General features: G+C 49.4%; 1 protein-coding gene across 1 annotated transcript in view; it reads left to right on the forward strand.

The window, feature by feature from the left end:
- HTR2C (5-hydroxytryptamine receptor 2C) overlaps window positions 1-16,318 on the forward strand; it is a 1,161,087-nt gene that overhangs the window by 1,090,168 nt on the left and 54,601 nt on the right. Inside the window, exon 5 of the mRNA XM_063937528.1 lies at window positions 748-948. Coding sequence (XP_063793598.1) covers window positions 748-948 — 201 coding nt within the window. The remainder of the gene's footprint in view (window positions 1-747; window positions 949-16,318) is intronic.

The following is a 16,318-nucleotide window of genomic DNA, read 5'->3' on the forward strand; positions in this document are numbered from 1 at the left end:
AGAGGCACACATGGGTTGAGGCATAGGTATATGGGTAGGAGCAGAGGCACCTACGGTTAAGGGCAGATGCACACACGGGTAGGAGCACAGGCACACACGGGTAGGAGCAGAGGCACCCACAGGTAAGGATAGAGGCACACACGGGTAGGGGCAGAGGCACCCACAGGAAAGGATAGAGGCACACACGGGTAGAGGCAGAGGCACACACGGGTTGAGGCATAGGTATATGGGTAGGAGCAGAGGCACCTACGGTTAAGGGCAGATGCACACACGGGTAGGGGCAGTGGCACACACGGGTAGGGACAGAGGCATACTGAAGTTTCAAAGCTAAGCAAGGAGACCTAGGGCCCTTTGACATAGTCAGCCTGCAAATCTGACATATTTAACAGACAGCAGGCGGAGCTTGGCCTGTCGTCCCAGCATTTACAGCACTGAGCAGGGCAGCATCAGAGGCGGGATGGGGCAGAGAAGGAGGCGGATTATTCTCCTCAGCACCAGCATTGTGACAGCATCAATCCGGGGAAGGCCAGACATGCGGCATGACAAAGATTTGCATTATTCTGTAAATTCCGTAGTGAAGCACAGGTATTCAGCTAGTTCTGCTGTAAAATAAAAGCTAAAATAAATAAGTTCCATGTTAGGTTAAACAAGCCATAAATAGGAATGGTTCACAATAAATATTATGCTTGGTTATGCCTTTCGATCCAGTTTCCAGACTATAACTCTCTCATTCATTTCTCACTACAGATTATGCCTGGCCTTTGCCCCAGAAGCTGTGTCCTGTATGGATCTCACTGGATGTATTATTTTCTACAGCATCTATCATGCATCTCTGTGCAATCTCTCTCGATCGGTATGTAGCAATACGTAACCCCATAGAGCACAGCCGCTTCAATTCTCGTACTAAAGCTATGATGAAGATTGCTGCTGTGTGGACTATATCGATGGGTAAGCAGTGCAGTCTTTGTTCTCAGCCGCAAGGAACTTATAACTCAGTTTATATGTATGGTCAGTTGTTCTCAGACCAGTCTACAGGTGATACCACATATACATGCACTCTGTTCTCAAAATGTTCTACGCTTGAAGTATAGCTTCACAAAAACTAAAAGAGTTTTTGGTGAGGTTCACTAAAATGTATATGCAATTCTTTTTAACTCGGCCTGGGAACATCCAGCCCAATGGATCTCTTCTGAGGTTCCGCTTCCAGCAATTCAGCACTTCTCTACTTTCTTCTGCTAAGGCAGGCCAGTTTGGAAAAAGCTGACAGGGTGCAAATTCCGCTCTCCTATTAACAGAAACAAAGAGACAGCCTGCAAGCAGGGCAGTCGAGAGCCAGGATGGGCCCAGGTACTTTTCAAGGGGCTTGGCCTAATTATAGGATGTGTGGTCATGTACCCTTAGAAAAAAATACTGAAAAAAATAGTATTTTAAGCACCTCTATGGCCACACTGCAGCCCAGTACACAGCGGCGTATTGATGGGCTGAGGAAAAGAGCTGCATCTGCTGCTGCCAGGTAAGGGGGAGGTGGCCTGGGCCCCTACTGGACCCTCACTGTGCCCCTCCATCAGACCTGGGCCCGGGTAATTTGTACCCTCTCCCCCCCTCTCTCGGCACCACTGCCTGCAAGGAGATGTTAACCCACAAGATAGCCTTACCATGTCTCTTTCAGCATCAGTACACAGCTTCTATGGAGGACCCCAGTATTCATAATGAGGCGTGGCTAGGCCCATACATGCTTGGCTCACATACCTATTACTGGGGCCTGTCTAAACTCTTAGGGGCCTTGCCTTTGAACCTAACTTAGGGTCTAATTCAGACCTGATCGCAGCAGCAAAATCTTTCTCTAATGGATAAAACCATGTGCACTGCAGGTGGGGCAGATATAACATGTGCAGAGAGAGTTAGATTTGGGTGGGTTATATTGTTTCTGTGCAGGGTAAATACTGGCTGCTTTATTTTTACACTGCAATTTAGATTTCAGTTTGAACACACCCCACCCAAATCTAACTCTCTCTGCACGTGTTATATCTGCCTCCCCTGCAGTGCACATGGTTTTGCCCATTAGAGAAAAATGGTGCTGCTGCAATCAGGTCTGAATTAAGCACCTAATTAGGCAATCAGTAATATGAGAGATTATTGCAGTGTTTGACCATTGGAGAGCTCGGAGGCATCCGCCTTATTGGCAGATTACTTGCCATTTTAATTTTTGAAGAAAACAATTTAATTGTCCCTAGCACATTGGAATGGGTGTGGATCATTGGGTCGTCCCTAAGTAGGTCGATAGTCAGTAAGTCGACCTCTATTGGTCAACATGCACAGGGAAACCTACAGGTGTAGGTTGACACAGGGAAAAGTTCGACATGGACTAAGGGTCGACATGAAAAAGGTTGACACATTACTTGCTTATTCTACATTTCATCCTACATATTATGCAAATACAAAGGAAAATCAGAGTGCAATATTTATTAGACTTACTGGAAAACAGACTGCAAACCCTTCTGATGCATTGGCAGTCTTATTGAGGGATTCAGTATGATATCCCAATGGACGGGATGCCGGCGGTCAGAATACCGACAGCGGAATCCCGACTGTCAAAATCCCAACAGCCCCCCAGAAATTACCGTAACCCTCACCTGTTCCCTACCCTAACCCTCCCCGGTGGTGCCTAACCCTAACCCTCCCTCCCCCGCTGCCTAAACCTTACCCTCCCCGCTTGGTGCCTAACCATAACCTCCTTTCTTAGTGCCTAACCCTAACCCCCACTCCCTGGTACCTAACCATACCCTTCCCGTCCCTGCACCCTGACCCCCCTTCTAATGCCTAAACCTATCCTCCCTCCCCCCGCAGCAGGACGCAAGCGCGTCCCGCTAAAAGGATCGTGATTCTGGGTGGCGGTATTTTGATGCCAGCATCCTGACCTCCATCTGGATTTAGACACCAGTCTTATGGTGTCCTTCGGGTTTCCGGCATCAGTATTTGGACCGCCGGGATCCCGTCCTTCGGTACATTAACTACGGGGGTGATTCAGACCAGATCGTAGATGTGCTAAATTTAGCACATGTACGATCATCTTCCCTGACATGCGGTGATGCTTTTGTACTACAGGAGTAGCTCCCAACCAGCGCAGCTCCTGCGCACTGGCAGGGAGATACCCGTCGCTGCTCGGGTCGCAGCAGCTGCATGTTGTGATGTCACGCAGCCGCCACGGCCCACCCCCCCAATGGTCTGGGCACGCCTGCATTGCCCAGACCACGCCCCCTAAACGGCGGCCAAACTCTATTGGCCCGCCCCCTTCTGCAGGCAGAGGTGATCGCTAGCCTAAGACAGCTGTTGGCTGTCTGACATGTGCCGGTGCACTGTGGCGCCGGCGCATGCACAGTTCTGACCTGATTGCTGCTGTGCGAAAATGCACAGCAGCGATCGGATCTGAATGACCCCCTATAACCCTTATGGAGCTCTCTGTGAGCAGAAGGGGCAGTTTGGGGTGGGGGGGGGGGGTTATATGTTTCGAACCTGAAGGTGAAATACAGGGGAGATGATGGACACTTTTTTGATGCATGCACAGTTGCAAAAATTTACCAGTTTAGTTGAACGTCGTAAGTGCATCCAAGCTAGAATCAGGCCAAATGTGTGAGCTTTATAAGTAAGTAGCATCAAATGACACAAAAGAGCATTGTTCTAAGGTAACTGCATATAAGTTATTCTGGTGATTAGCTGGAGATTGTTTCTCTGATGATATGAGCAGCAAATAAGTAAAACCAGCTATTAAGTGAGGGTAACAGATTAAAGTATTTCCATAATATAAAAGCTATGAAATACTTCTACACAAACAATAAGCAAACACGCATTCCCTTCCTGCACTGGAACGGGTGTGGTTCATAGGGTTGACCACTATTGGTCGTCAGTAACTAAGTCGACACCCAAAATAGGTCAACACAAGGTCGACATGACAAAATGATGACATGAGGGTTTTTTTTCATATTATTTGTGTTGTTTTCTTCGTAGAGTGACCGGGAACCCCAATTAGTGCACCGTGTCCCCTTGCATGGCGAGCAAACTTCGGGTTACTATTCAGGTTACTATTCCCAATTGTAGTCCACGTGGATCGTAAAGTATGAAAAAGTTCAAATTTTAATAAAAAAAACCTAGAACATGTCAACCTAGTGACCATGTCAACCTAGAAACCCTGTCGACCTAATGCATGTTGACCAATAGTGGTCGACCTAGTGACTGTCGACCTAAGTGTGGTCGACCTAGAGACCGGATACCCACTGGAACATGACCCCTCATGCACATCAATATGCCTCCATCCCCCTTTAGACCAATGTGCTATTCTCCTGTAGACCAACATACTGTACCTCCTTCTGTACATTAATATACCCCCTGCACACCAATTTGCTCTGCTCTAGCACAAAAATATATATATATGCTGCAGATGGTGGTAACTCACTAATGGCTAGGATTCATTAAAGCAGGGGTGGGGAACCTTTTTTCTACCGAGGGCCATTTGGATATTTATAAAATCCTTCGGGGGCCATACAAAAATTCTCAACTTAAAAAATAACCCTGCCCCCTAGTAGGTCTGCCCCTTAGAGGCACTGTGTGTGCGCGCGCCAAAAAATGGGTGTGGCCAGTTAAAATGGGACGTGATACACATATGCCCCCAATAGTGCAGTGCCAGATCCACAATTGCCCCCACAGTGCCAGGTATACAAATGCCCCTCGCAGTGCCAGGTATACAGATGCCCCCACAGTGCCAGGTATACAAATGCCCCCACAGTGCCAGGTATACAAATGCCCCTCACAGTGCCAGGTATACAGATGCCCCCATAGTGCCAGGTATACAGATGCCCCCACAGTGCCAGGTATACAAATGCCCCTCACAGTGCCAGGTATACAGATGCCCCCACAGTGCCAGGTATACAAATGCCCCCACAGTGCCAGGTATACAGATGTCCCCACAGTGCCAGGTATACAGATGCCCCCCACAGTGCCAGGTATACAGATGCCCCCCACAGTGCCAGGTATATAGATGCCCCCACAGTGCCAGGTATACAGATGCCCCCCACAGTGCCAGGTATACAGATGCCCCCACAGTGCCAGGTATACAGATGCCCCCCACAGTGCCAGGTATACAGATGCTCCCCACAGTGCCAGGTATACAATTGCCCCTCACAGTGCCAGTTATACAGATGCCCCCCTGTCCTGCTTACCACTGCTTCTTTCGGAGGAGAGTGTGGCTATTGTCTGGTGGCGGCGTGTAGGACTTGAAACCAGCCGCCGGTTTGAGAGCACAATCAAGCTCGCGGACCGGCAGCCGCAGCTCCTGATTGGCTGCCGGTCCGCGAGCTCTGATTGGCTCACGAACCGGCGGCTGGTTTCAAGTCCTACACGCTGCCATCCGACAATAGCCGCGCTCTCCTCCTGAGTCCCTGTCCTGACAGCTGAGACACGCTGCCGCCGGACTGAGCGGCGGCGTGTCTCACAGAGAAGCGGGTGGGCCGGAGCAGACAGCTTCGCGGGCCTTATACGGCCCCCGGGCCGGAGGTTCCCCACCCCTGCATTAAAGTGACAAAATCACCATACCACCCAATAGACATCCATGGACTTATACTTATACCCCTGACACGGCTGTGACCCGTGCTAGAGCTCCCTTCTAAACTGAGCTCACTAACCCGGCATATTGCCGGGTTGGTGACACTGCTGCTGACGTGGCAGGGGCGGTGCTGGGAGATCACATGATCTCCCAGCGCTGCCCTTCCATACACTGTGAACAGGAGCCGTGTCGCATCGACACAGCTTCCGTTTCCACTGCACAGCTTACTGGGTTGAACTCGTGTTCAACCCGGCAAGGTACCCGGGTAGGATTCCCGGATCACTTGATCCAGGAATTTGCAGGGGGACCCTTTTCCACTAGAAAAAAACACGGGTAAATGCGCGCCCCCACGCATTTTCCCGTGTTTTTAGAGCTAGTGGAAAAGGGGTATTACTGTAAGTGTTCATGTGAACATTTAAAAAAAATCTAACTGTAGCAAAAGCAATTCTGTCTTCATTTTCATGCGCTCCTGTTGTCATATAATTGTACATGCCTTCAGCACAATTGTGTCCATTATTAACAAAACATATTTTATTCACATTCTAAACTGCAAACTGCTTTTCCCATAACAACTATACACTAGTTTTCCAGACAACAGAGATTATTAATGGCTATATACTAAAAACCCCAGGCTATGTGCATGTAAGCATGTTTAATAAAACAATATGTAGGAGAATTAGTTGCAATTATGCCACACACAAAAAGAATCGTTTGTGGTTTTCTGATTATCTAATATGATATTGATGTTCACAATAGACTGTAGCTACATATGTTCCATGCTAATAATAATAATAGAAATTGGCAATGTTTGTGCCATAGCCTAGATCATACTTGCCAGCATACAGTGGGGCAGATGTATTAAGCCTGGAGAAAGGATTGATAAGTGCAAGATGATAACGCACCAGCCAATCATTACAGATTTGACAAATGACAGTTAAGGGCCTCATACACTTATACGACATGACGGTCCGTCATGTCGTATAAGATTTCGTCCAACCTCCCGGCAGCCTCCCCGCTGATAAGATAGTATTAGATATATTGTATGCAGGTTTTTTTGCGTACGATGTATCTTTTACTATCCTATCTATTTACTGCGGGATCCGACATATCACGAGTGCAGCACTCGTGATATGTCGGATCTAGGGGGATCTGATCCGATGCCCACGGGAACGCGCATCGGATCGGGGAAAAGCACCCTGAAAATGCCCGACATCACCCAATATATCGGCCCGAATGCCCGAATTGGGCTGAAATCGGGCATAATCGGCATAGTGTATGGGACCCTTAAAGGTGTGTACACACGGTGAGATCTTTGCTATGCCCGATTTTGACTATGCGATCTCCCTTGAACTACCCCAGAGCCCAGATAGCACAGATAGGACAGATTATGACATGTCTGTACATGAGATTTTGTCTATGTACGATTTTGACTAAGTGCCAATTTTGACTATACTTTGTACTAGATACTAAACTAGATAGTCAAGATTGATTTGCCTGCACAGTCTATCTAGCCTTACGATACCGACCCCACGGGAGCGTGCATCGGGATCAAATTGATATCACAAGCTGCCTAATACCTTGAGATATGCACTAACTTTCCTTAAGATTTTGACTATATAGTCAAAATCTTACAGATTTATCTCACAGTGTGTACACACCTTTAAGGGGGGTACTCACGGAGCAATATTCTAAGCAATCTGACTAGATTGCTTAGAATTTAAGCATTATCGCTCCGTGTGTACCCCCTACAGAGATAGCGATGCGCAGCCCCGCACATCGCTATCGCTGGTGCTAGATTGGCCTGCATGCAGGCCAATCTAGCGGGTCGCTCACTTCACCCGCTGGGCGAAATGAGCGGCCCCCCCATCTCCCCCCGCACGCTCAGCACAGATCGCGCTGTGCTGAGCGTCGGGAGAGGTGTGTGCTGAGCGGTTCGCTCAGCACACATCTCTCCCACATAGGCCCGTCTATTGGGGCCTTTAGGAGCTGATTGGGTGGTGCCTTATCACCTTGCACTTATCACTGGATTATCACTTCTTTATCACTTCTCCAGGCTTAATACATCTGCCCCAGTATGTGCAATATAGGGCCCGTATATGCTAAAAGTCATTGCAGAGGAATATTTCACATGCAAAAAAAATAATACTTTAAATATATGCTTAGTAAATAGGTTAACAGCTCACACAACAGATACATTATAAGTAAGTCTAATATATAAAACACACACACACACACACACACACACACACACACACACACACACACACATTCTACAGCACTTTACTGTGGGTTGGAGGGACAAAGCAAAATCACTGTTATAATATTATTATTATTATTATTATTACATTTTATTTATACGGCGCCTCAGAACAATACAGGGTACACATAACTTAACATTACAGTAGCTGAAAAACTAAAACAGAGCACAGGTAACAATTAGCACCACAATTCTCAGTACACAATACAGCTGAGATGTAAGGAAGCAAAGGAGTAATTGGCGTATTACTATTGTCAGGCAGCCGTTGCAAAAGATGAACAGTAATGAGTGAGAGGCGATGCGGGTACTATAGACAGTCGCTGAGTAGGAAAGAGCTGTAATTGAAGTGTGAGAGTAGAGGGCTGTGAGAGCAGGAGGGAAGAGGGCTTTGCTCCAGGGAGCTCACAATCTTGGGACAAATAAACGAAGGTAATTTAAGACAAAGATGTGCATGCAAGGGAATTAGTACTGATATAGAAAGGTTTGAGTGTCAAGCAATGGACCAGCTGCATAATAACAATCAAGTGTGTGTCTAATTGCGTCTAATAGGATTCAGTATAAAATCCCAACTGTCGGGATCCCGGTAGTCGAAATACCTACTCTGGAATCCTGACAGTCGGAATCCCGACCTCGAGCGCAGCATGTCCCCTCAGTGGCGAGCTTTGCTCGCCCCACTATTATATTCCCCCTCGGGTGGTGGCGTGGCCCAACTCCCGAGTGGGAATACTGTGTGGCATTCGGGATTTCAATCGCTGGCATTTTCCCTGCTGTCGTGATTCCGGCATAGGTATTTCGAACTTAACTGTGTCCCGTCTAATAGAATGTGTTATATAAAATGTGATGCAAATTCTGGTTTCTTTGTAGATGATTTAGCATTTGGTTTATCCGAGACTAGAACAGTGGTTCTCAAACTTTTTGTATCACAGTATCCTAGAGTATGTTTTTTTTAAATTGCACCCTAAGGCCAAAAGAAAAATAATTAAATTAAGTAAATTGTGCTTACCTGTCACCCTTAGGTTGGGTCATGTGGTGACGGACGTTGTTGTACTTGTGTTTGTCCACATAGTTTATGATTGGTTGTCACCAGCGCTGGTTTTACCAACAACATTGACCATAAATAATTTAATTTACTCTTTGACCACCAACCCATGGCACCTCTCAGGGGTGGATTGGGATGGAAAACCAGCCCGGGAAATTTATGGAAGCAGCCCTAATGGGGGTGGGGTATGTTGAAGGGCAGGATCCTTCCTCATAGGGCCTGATTGTATGCAGTTGCGGCCTTCCTTACGTCTTTTTAAGCAGTTGAGTCTGAGACCAGCATGGATTGGATACTAAAAGGGCCCTGTAAAAGTTAGCAGACGTGACCCGACATGTGCAGCACATGAGGTATAACATACTGTGTAGCCATGGCAGTATCACTGGATGGCAGAGTTGCTGTACTGCAGAGGTGGAATAACAGAATGAATGGGTACAATGTAGTGTACTGAGTGCAGTATACTGCCTGTCATGTGGAGAGTGGGGCCACATGACAACACACAAAACAGGCCCCACAGGGACGTCGGCCTACCAGGAATCTTCCTGGTGAGCCCTGTGGCCAATCTGCACCTGACACTACTGCAAGTGCCCCGCTGCACTCAGTTTGGGAACCACACTGGACTAGTGGATAAGAGAGAATGATTCATTTGCAGATGTACTTAACGTATCAGTTCTAGAACAGTCTTTATTTTGTTCACTTGTCAGAGTAGATTGCCTGCAATTTTTTAAGTTACATACCTGTGCTCTCTGTACAATGTTAAACTAGCAATACATTAAGTATACAGTAAATAACAGTAATCTGTGAGTATTACCAGCAAGATGCAAATGAAATAAGTGGTGTGAAAGTATATCTGACTGATTTTAGCACTTTGTTTAATACTGTAGTTACTGTGGCATTAAACATACCTTGAGAGGCATGGCTTCACATGTATAGATCAGTTGCACACATTTCCAACGTTCCTGATTGCAAAGACAGGCAGCAGCTCCACTTTTCCTTATTAGACATTTTAGTTATTCCATCCACTGCCATATCTATGATGGGTGCAGGGTGTGCAGGGCACACAGACCCCTGGGTCCAGGGGCCCCACATCACACACCCAGTCCCAGCGCCTATATCATTATACTTACCCTCCTGGAGTCTCTGCAGTGATTTGCGCATGTGCAGTAGAGATATCTCTGGGTGCCATGTTGCTGGAGACCTGCACATGCACATAGCCAGTGTACTGCACTGCCAGAGAGATGGGGTCCTGCATGGAGCCTGCAAATGGCCTCCTCCTCTCTTAAACCACCCAATTTCACCCTAGAACTGAAAACCAAGTATATTGATTATTAGGCAACAAAACATTAGACACGTGAAGAAAAGCTATAGAAGTAAAGTAGGTAAAATAATAGTTGATATTTAAGATGACGTCTATAAGGCGCCCATAATTTTATTGCGATTGACATGAACACTTCTTTAAGCTAGCTTATCACTAAAATAACGACACACTAAAATAACGACACGGACACGGTAAGCTGTAGTTAAAGGTCAGACGATATTTATTGATCGCTGACCTGTTCTTTAAACTATAATTGTAATTGAATTGATTTTATATTGGAGGATGGCAAAGGACAAGTCGCTACCAGACACCAGCTCCAGTCATTTAGATTGAAACACAAAAACTGAGGAGGGGACTAAACCACAACTCCGCCTCCTCCCTGCATAACCCGCATTGTGCAGGACTCACCACTCTTTTCTCTGGCAGACGTTCGGTTCCCGCAGGGGAACGTCTAAATGTCCAACCGCAAGGTAAGGACACACCTGCCGTCCTTCTAAAGAGGGTGCCCCACAATGACCACTTATGCCCATCTGACCGCTGGTTGGTAGCGACTTCCCGCCAATTTGGCTGTCAAGAGCCCACCGAGAAAGACAAGATGCAGGAAAAAATATAATCAGGGCGGGCGGGAGGGCATTCCAAAATGGCAAGAGGAAGTCTGAGGCACATGACTATGGCTTATATATTATTCCAAGACCAACCCCTAAACCCTTGATGGACAGCCCTATAATCCTATAGTAAAAATACCCAAGAAAACACTGATCTGCCTAGCAACTGCTTAGTCATAAACAACCAATCACAAAAAATTGGGCTCTTATATGGCCTCAGGCTTATGCAGCCTTCAGCTTATCTAAGGCGCCCATAATTTTATTGCGATTGACATGAACACTTCTTTAAGCCAGCTTATCACTAAAATAACGACACACTAAAATAACGACACGGACACGGTTAGCTGTAGTTAAAGGTCAGACGATATTTATTGATCGCTGATCTGTTCTCTAAACTATAATTGTAATTGAATTGATTTTATATTGGAGGATGGCAAAGGACAAGTCGCTACCAGACACCAGCTCCAGTCATTTAGATTGAAACACAAAAACTGAGGAGGGGACTAAACCACAACTCCGCCTCCTCCCTGCATAACCCGCTTTGTGCAGGACTCACCACTCTTTTCTCTGGCAAACGTTCGGTTCCCGCAGGGGAACGTCTAAATGTCCAACCGCAAGGTAAGGACACACCTGCCGTCCTTCTAAAGAGGGTGCCCCACAATGACTACTTATGCCCATCTGACCGCTGGTTGGTAGCGACTTCCCGCCACAAAGGTTTAACAAACCGCCCCGCCATCCGAACCAATAAAAACCAGGAAAAACCAGATAGCTAACTGAAAGGACCCAAACCCCAGCTAAGAAAAACCTGCAAACTCCAGCCGGAGAAAGACAAACCCCATCCTCCTTGTCGAACTGCCACTGACGCAGTACAAGCAGAGGATGCCTACAACCATTCCCCTTAGAAGCTGTAACAAACAACGAAACAGCAGCATTACCATCTTGCGGGCTGTCTCAATAGCTGAAAAACGCACCGCCCCCTTCCCATGAAAAAACCCTGGACTAATTGACCACCCAAAACGGATCTCCGGCCAGTGACAACGTGGCCCACGAAATAGCCTAACGAACAAATTGAGGTAGATGCCGTAGACGCGACCCCTATCAGCGCCGCCCAAATGCAGGACAATACTACCAGGACGATCCCCACTACGCTCACAGTGGCAAAGGAGCTGTATAAATACCCCTCAGCATCCCTTACCATGGACCCCAACCAACAAACCACCCTGGAACCAAAACATCAGCTGTCCTACTCACCAAGGGATGCCCCGCCGCCCAAAAATTGTAAGAGCGGCCAACCAGCCATGCTTGTTCAAACCATCGACGGCTGCTAAAGAAAACACCCTAACATCATCACACTGACATAAATCACATAGGAAAACCAAGTGACAGAGAACAGAAATAACCCAAGTGAAGGAGAAAACTCAAAAACCTCCCGTGGATCTTTGATGATCCAATTGTAATTAGGCCCCCGCGGAGGAAAATTTTAAAATTCGCTTCACACCCTCGATTCCTGAACGCTACCCGTTCAAAAACCGAAGGGTAAACCAAGTTTTTGGGTTAGCGCAACAGGCGCCACTAAACATTATCCACATGCATTAGGATTATAATAAGCATACCTCCAACTGAATAGCTGCCATGGAGGACCCTGCGGCTGCCGCACGGTAGCCACCCCCTTCTGCAAAGGAATAGGACCTAAGAAGTATACCTTCAACGGACCACCTCCTGAATAGTAGCCGTGGAGGACCCCGTGGCTGCCGCATGGTAGCCACCCCCATCCACAAGGAATAGGACCTAAGAAATATACCTCCAAACGGACTACCTCCTGAATAGCTGCCGTGGAGGACCCTGTGGCTGCCGCCTGGTAACCACCCCCATCCGCAAGGAATAGGATCTAAGAAGTATACCTCCAACGCCCAGCTCCTGAACAGCTGCCGTGGAGGACCCTGTGGCTGCCGCATGGCAGCCTCCCCAATCCGCAAGGAACAGGATCTACGAAGTATACCTCCAATGGACCCGCTCCCGCATAGCTGACGTGGCGGACCCTGTAGCTGCTGCATGGCCAGCCGCCCCAGTCCGCAAGGAATAGGACCCATAAGAAGCATACCCCCAACAGCCCCGCTCCTGAACAGCTGCTGAGGAGGACCCTGTGGCTGCCGCATGGCAGCCACCCCAATCCGGGAGGAATAGGCCCTAAGAAGTACATCTCTAACGGCCCAGCTCCTGAATAGCTGCCGTGGAGGCCCCTGTGGCTGCCGCATGGCGGCCTCCCCAATCCGCAAGGAATAGGACCTAAGAAGTATACCGCCAACGGGCCAGCTCCTGAACAGCAGCCGTGGCGGACCCTGTGGCTGCCGCATGGTCAGCCGCCCCATTCCGCAAGGAATGTGTACCGAACCCAAACACCGCAGCAAAACTGTACATTAGTGAGAGGACCAGCGAGCGCCTGCATCAGCAACTGGTCGCCCCCCCGGAGGCCCATCCATACTCATGCGCCAGGCATAGCGGGCAGACACCACCACCTCCTGGGCCTCCAAGGACACCCAGCGACCCCCAGCTGCTTGATCCGATTTGGAGCACACCATCCTGCAGAGCCACCGACCATCCTGCAATCCGCGTCACAGAAAAAGGCCCCGGGATCCCGAAATGCCTGCTGCTCGCCCCTACTCGCTTACCCGCAAAACCCAGAAGAAAGCTAAAGCAAAGGCTAATCCAAAACAGGGGCCACCACCAACACCGACTCGGTGACAGGAGGCAGCCAACCCAGCAATTACGCCAAAAGTTGCCACGTAGCAGGCCTACGGGTATCCGCAGGCGCGGGGCACACCCTAGCCCAACCCTTAAGCGCTCATGAAAGGGGGCGAAAGACAAGGCGGGATCCACCAGCTCGCGCAGCCTAGAACATAAGGAAATGCCCGCAAGGGCAGGATACCCGGCTGCCTTGGACCTACCTCCCAGAAAACGCTCGAACACAAAAACCATCAACCGTCTACCAGGGACACACCCGATGTAGCCAACCTACTGAAAAAACACCCGGACGCAGCCGACACCCCAAACGAGGAAGGAGCCACGCGTGCCTAGTCCGAGTAGCCACCCGTACAATCCGCCCGACAGAAGACGGGCATGAGAAAACCTATGTCGCCCCCCCCCCAGAAACCACTCACGGCACTTATCAAACTGAAATGAGATAAAGCATCCGCAAACCCATTCCGACTCCGGGCGCGCAATGGTAAAACTGTACCGCCATCAGACAAACAGATGTCGCAACAGTCGCAAAGCCTGGGGGGACTGGAGGGAACAAGGAGGAGGAGGCCCGAAAAACCTCCCCGTAACAAGACTATAGGAATGAAGACCACAACCATGAAAACATCTCTGATCTCGCGGGAAGGGAAACTGCGTGACGCTACCTGGCCGACCCCGCAGCGGCCCGCAGGTTTACTGCAAACTATTCCACCCATGGGGATAAACCTGCTCGCAAAAAGGGGAGGAGCTGAACGACGACCGCAACCGCTAAAACCAAACTTTGCGTCGCCCCAAGCAGTGGTAAATAAAAAGCAACGGTAACCTGACAGCGGGGAGGCGACAGCAACCCCCATTGTGCCCAGTGCCAACCCCTGAAAACTCAGGCAACCGGTAGGGCCCTAGCGGCGCACTGGGTCATTGGGAACACCCAGGACCCTGAACCAGACCTGGCAACCTACCGAAGGATAGCTGCAAACCAAAATGCCTCCCCGACCCATGAAGAGAAAATAGTCCCGCTAGCGAGCAACACCAAAGGGGGGGGGGGTGGAGACGGAAAGAATGCACTCACGCAAGAAAGTACCGCACTTCTCAAAGAGGCCCATGAGACAGAAAACCCAGGGACACGCATCCGTCCGCAGAAAACAGGCACCTAATCGAGCCCCGGAAAATTGCAGGGGATGGGGGCGCGGGGGAAGGCGAAAAACACGACCCCACGTAGAAGTTAGCCAAAAGGAGGTACCCCGCCCATATTCACGACACAAAACGCAGAGTCCCTAAAAGACTAATACTCGCCCCGCGCACGTCCTAGGAAACGGGGCATGAAAAGAAAACTCACAAGGATAAGACAAATGCAGGAAAAGGCGAAACTGGCCCAGGGTCCTCGGGCACCAACCCCACAGGGAAGACAAGTCGGGAAGAGAGGAAAAAACGGCATAAAGCCCAAACGAGCCCCAAGCCGGTCCTGAGTCCCCCTACCGCCGGACCTGATGCGGGACAGCGTGAGCGGACCTAAAACAACGGCGCGCCACCATGGGCAGGTTACCCGCTCGTGGCTGGGGCACAGTCACTGGACGGGTGACCGGCCTCACCCATTTGCATGAGTGCCGAAAAAACGGGCGTGGACGGCTGTGGTGTACTTGTCCCTGCCAAAAGCGAAAAAAAAAAACACCCCTACCAAGGAGCGCAAAACAAAAGCGCCAACTGCGAGGGGCCTGCGACCTGGGACCCTACTGTGCGGTCCGGGCTGCCGGGTGACCCCCAACCACAACCCAAGGAAAAAACGACGTTCCCACCCCGAACACGATGGACTCCACGTCGTAATTTTCGCAAGCGGAAACCTAGGATTAAAAGTGCGAGCGCTGACACAAAACTGCACCAAGTGGGGATACGCGGCAGGTCGCGGCTCGGTGTAACAAGCCGTAAAATCCAAAAACCGTAACCACAGATGAAAAGTACGTAAAGCCGTCTCCCAATCCCCCCTACCGTCCGCCGTCTCCGCAAACCGCAGGGCGCGGAGGGAACCGTAGCCGCCGGTGCCCTGCCTTTCCGAGATGCCTAACGCCACGCGCCGCGCAATGAGCCTAGCCAACTAGCGCGGGCGCCCAGGAGAACTAGTAAAACACTACAAGAAGGTACAAGATCTGTAAAGAATGATAAACAACAGCATGCTCACCGGTGTCTGGAGGACGTGGAATACCATCCACCTGCTCCACCTCCACCAACCTCGCCGTTGCACCATCCACTGTCATCGCAGCCGCATCCCTACTCGGTCATCGATCCCTCCGCGATGAATCCACCGACTCCCCCGGACTTGCAGACACCTGCGCAGACGAAACAGAGGGGACAACATGCAAAGAAAAAAAAGAGGTGCACCAAGGTCGCTGGATGGCTAAGCTAAGCGACCCAAGTGGCCGACACAAACACCTGGCCCATCTAGGAGTGGCACTGCAGTGTCAGGCAGGATGGCACTTCAAAAAATAGTCCCCAAACAGCACATGATGCAAAGAAAAAAAAGAGGTGCACCAAGGTCGCTGGATGGCTAAACTAAGTGACCCAAGTGGCCGACACAAACACCTGGCCCATCTAGGAGTGGCACTGCAGTGTCAGACAGGATGGCAGATTTAAAAAATAGTCCCCAAACAGCACATGATGCAAAGACAAAAAGAGGTGCCTGACTTAAACAAACCACCTCACCATCAGAATCCTCCTTGTCAATTTCCTCCCCAGCGCCAGCAACACCCATATCCTCATCCTGGTGTACTTCAACAGT

The sequence above is a fragment of the Pseudophryne corroboree genome, chromosome 8 (assembly GCF_028390025.1).
Source record: "Pseudophryne corroboree isolate aPseCor3 chromosome 8, aPseCor3.hap2, whole genome shotgun sequence".
Classification (NCBI taxonomy): domain Eukaryota; kingdom Metazoa; phylum Chordata; class Amphibia; order Anura; family Myobatrachidae; genus Pseudophryne; species Pseudophryne corroboree.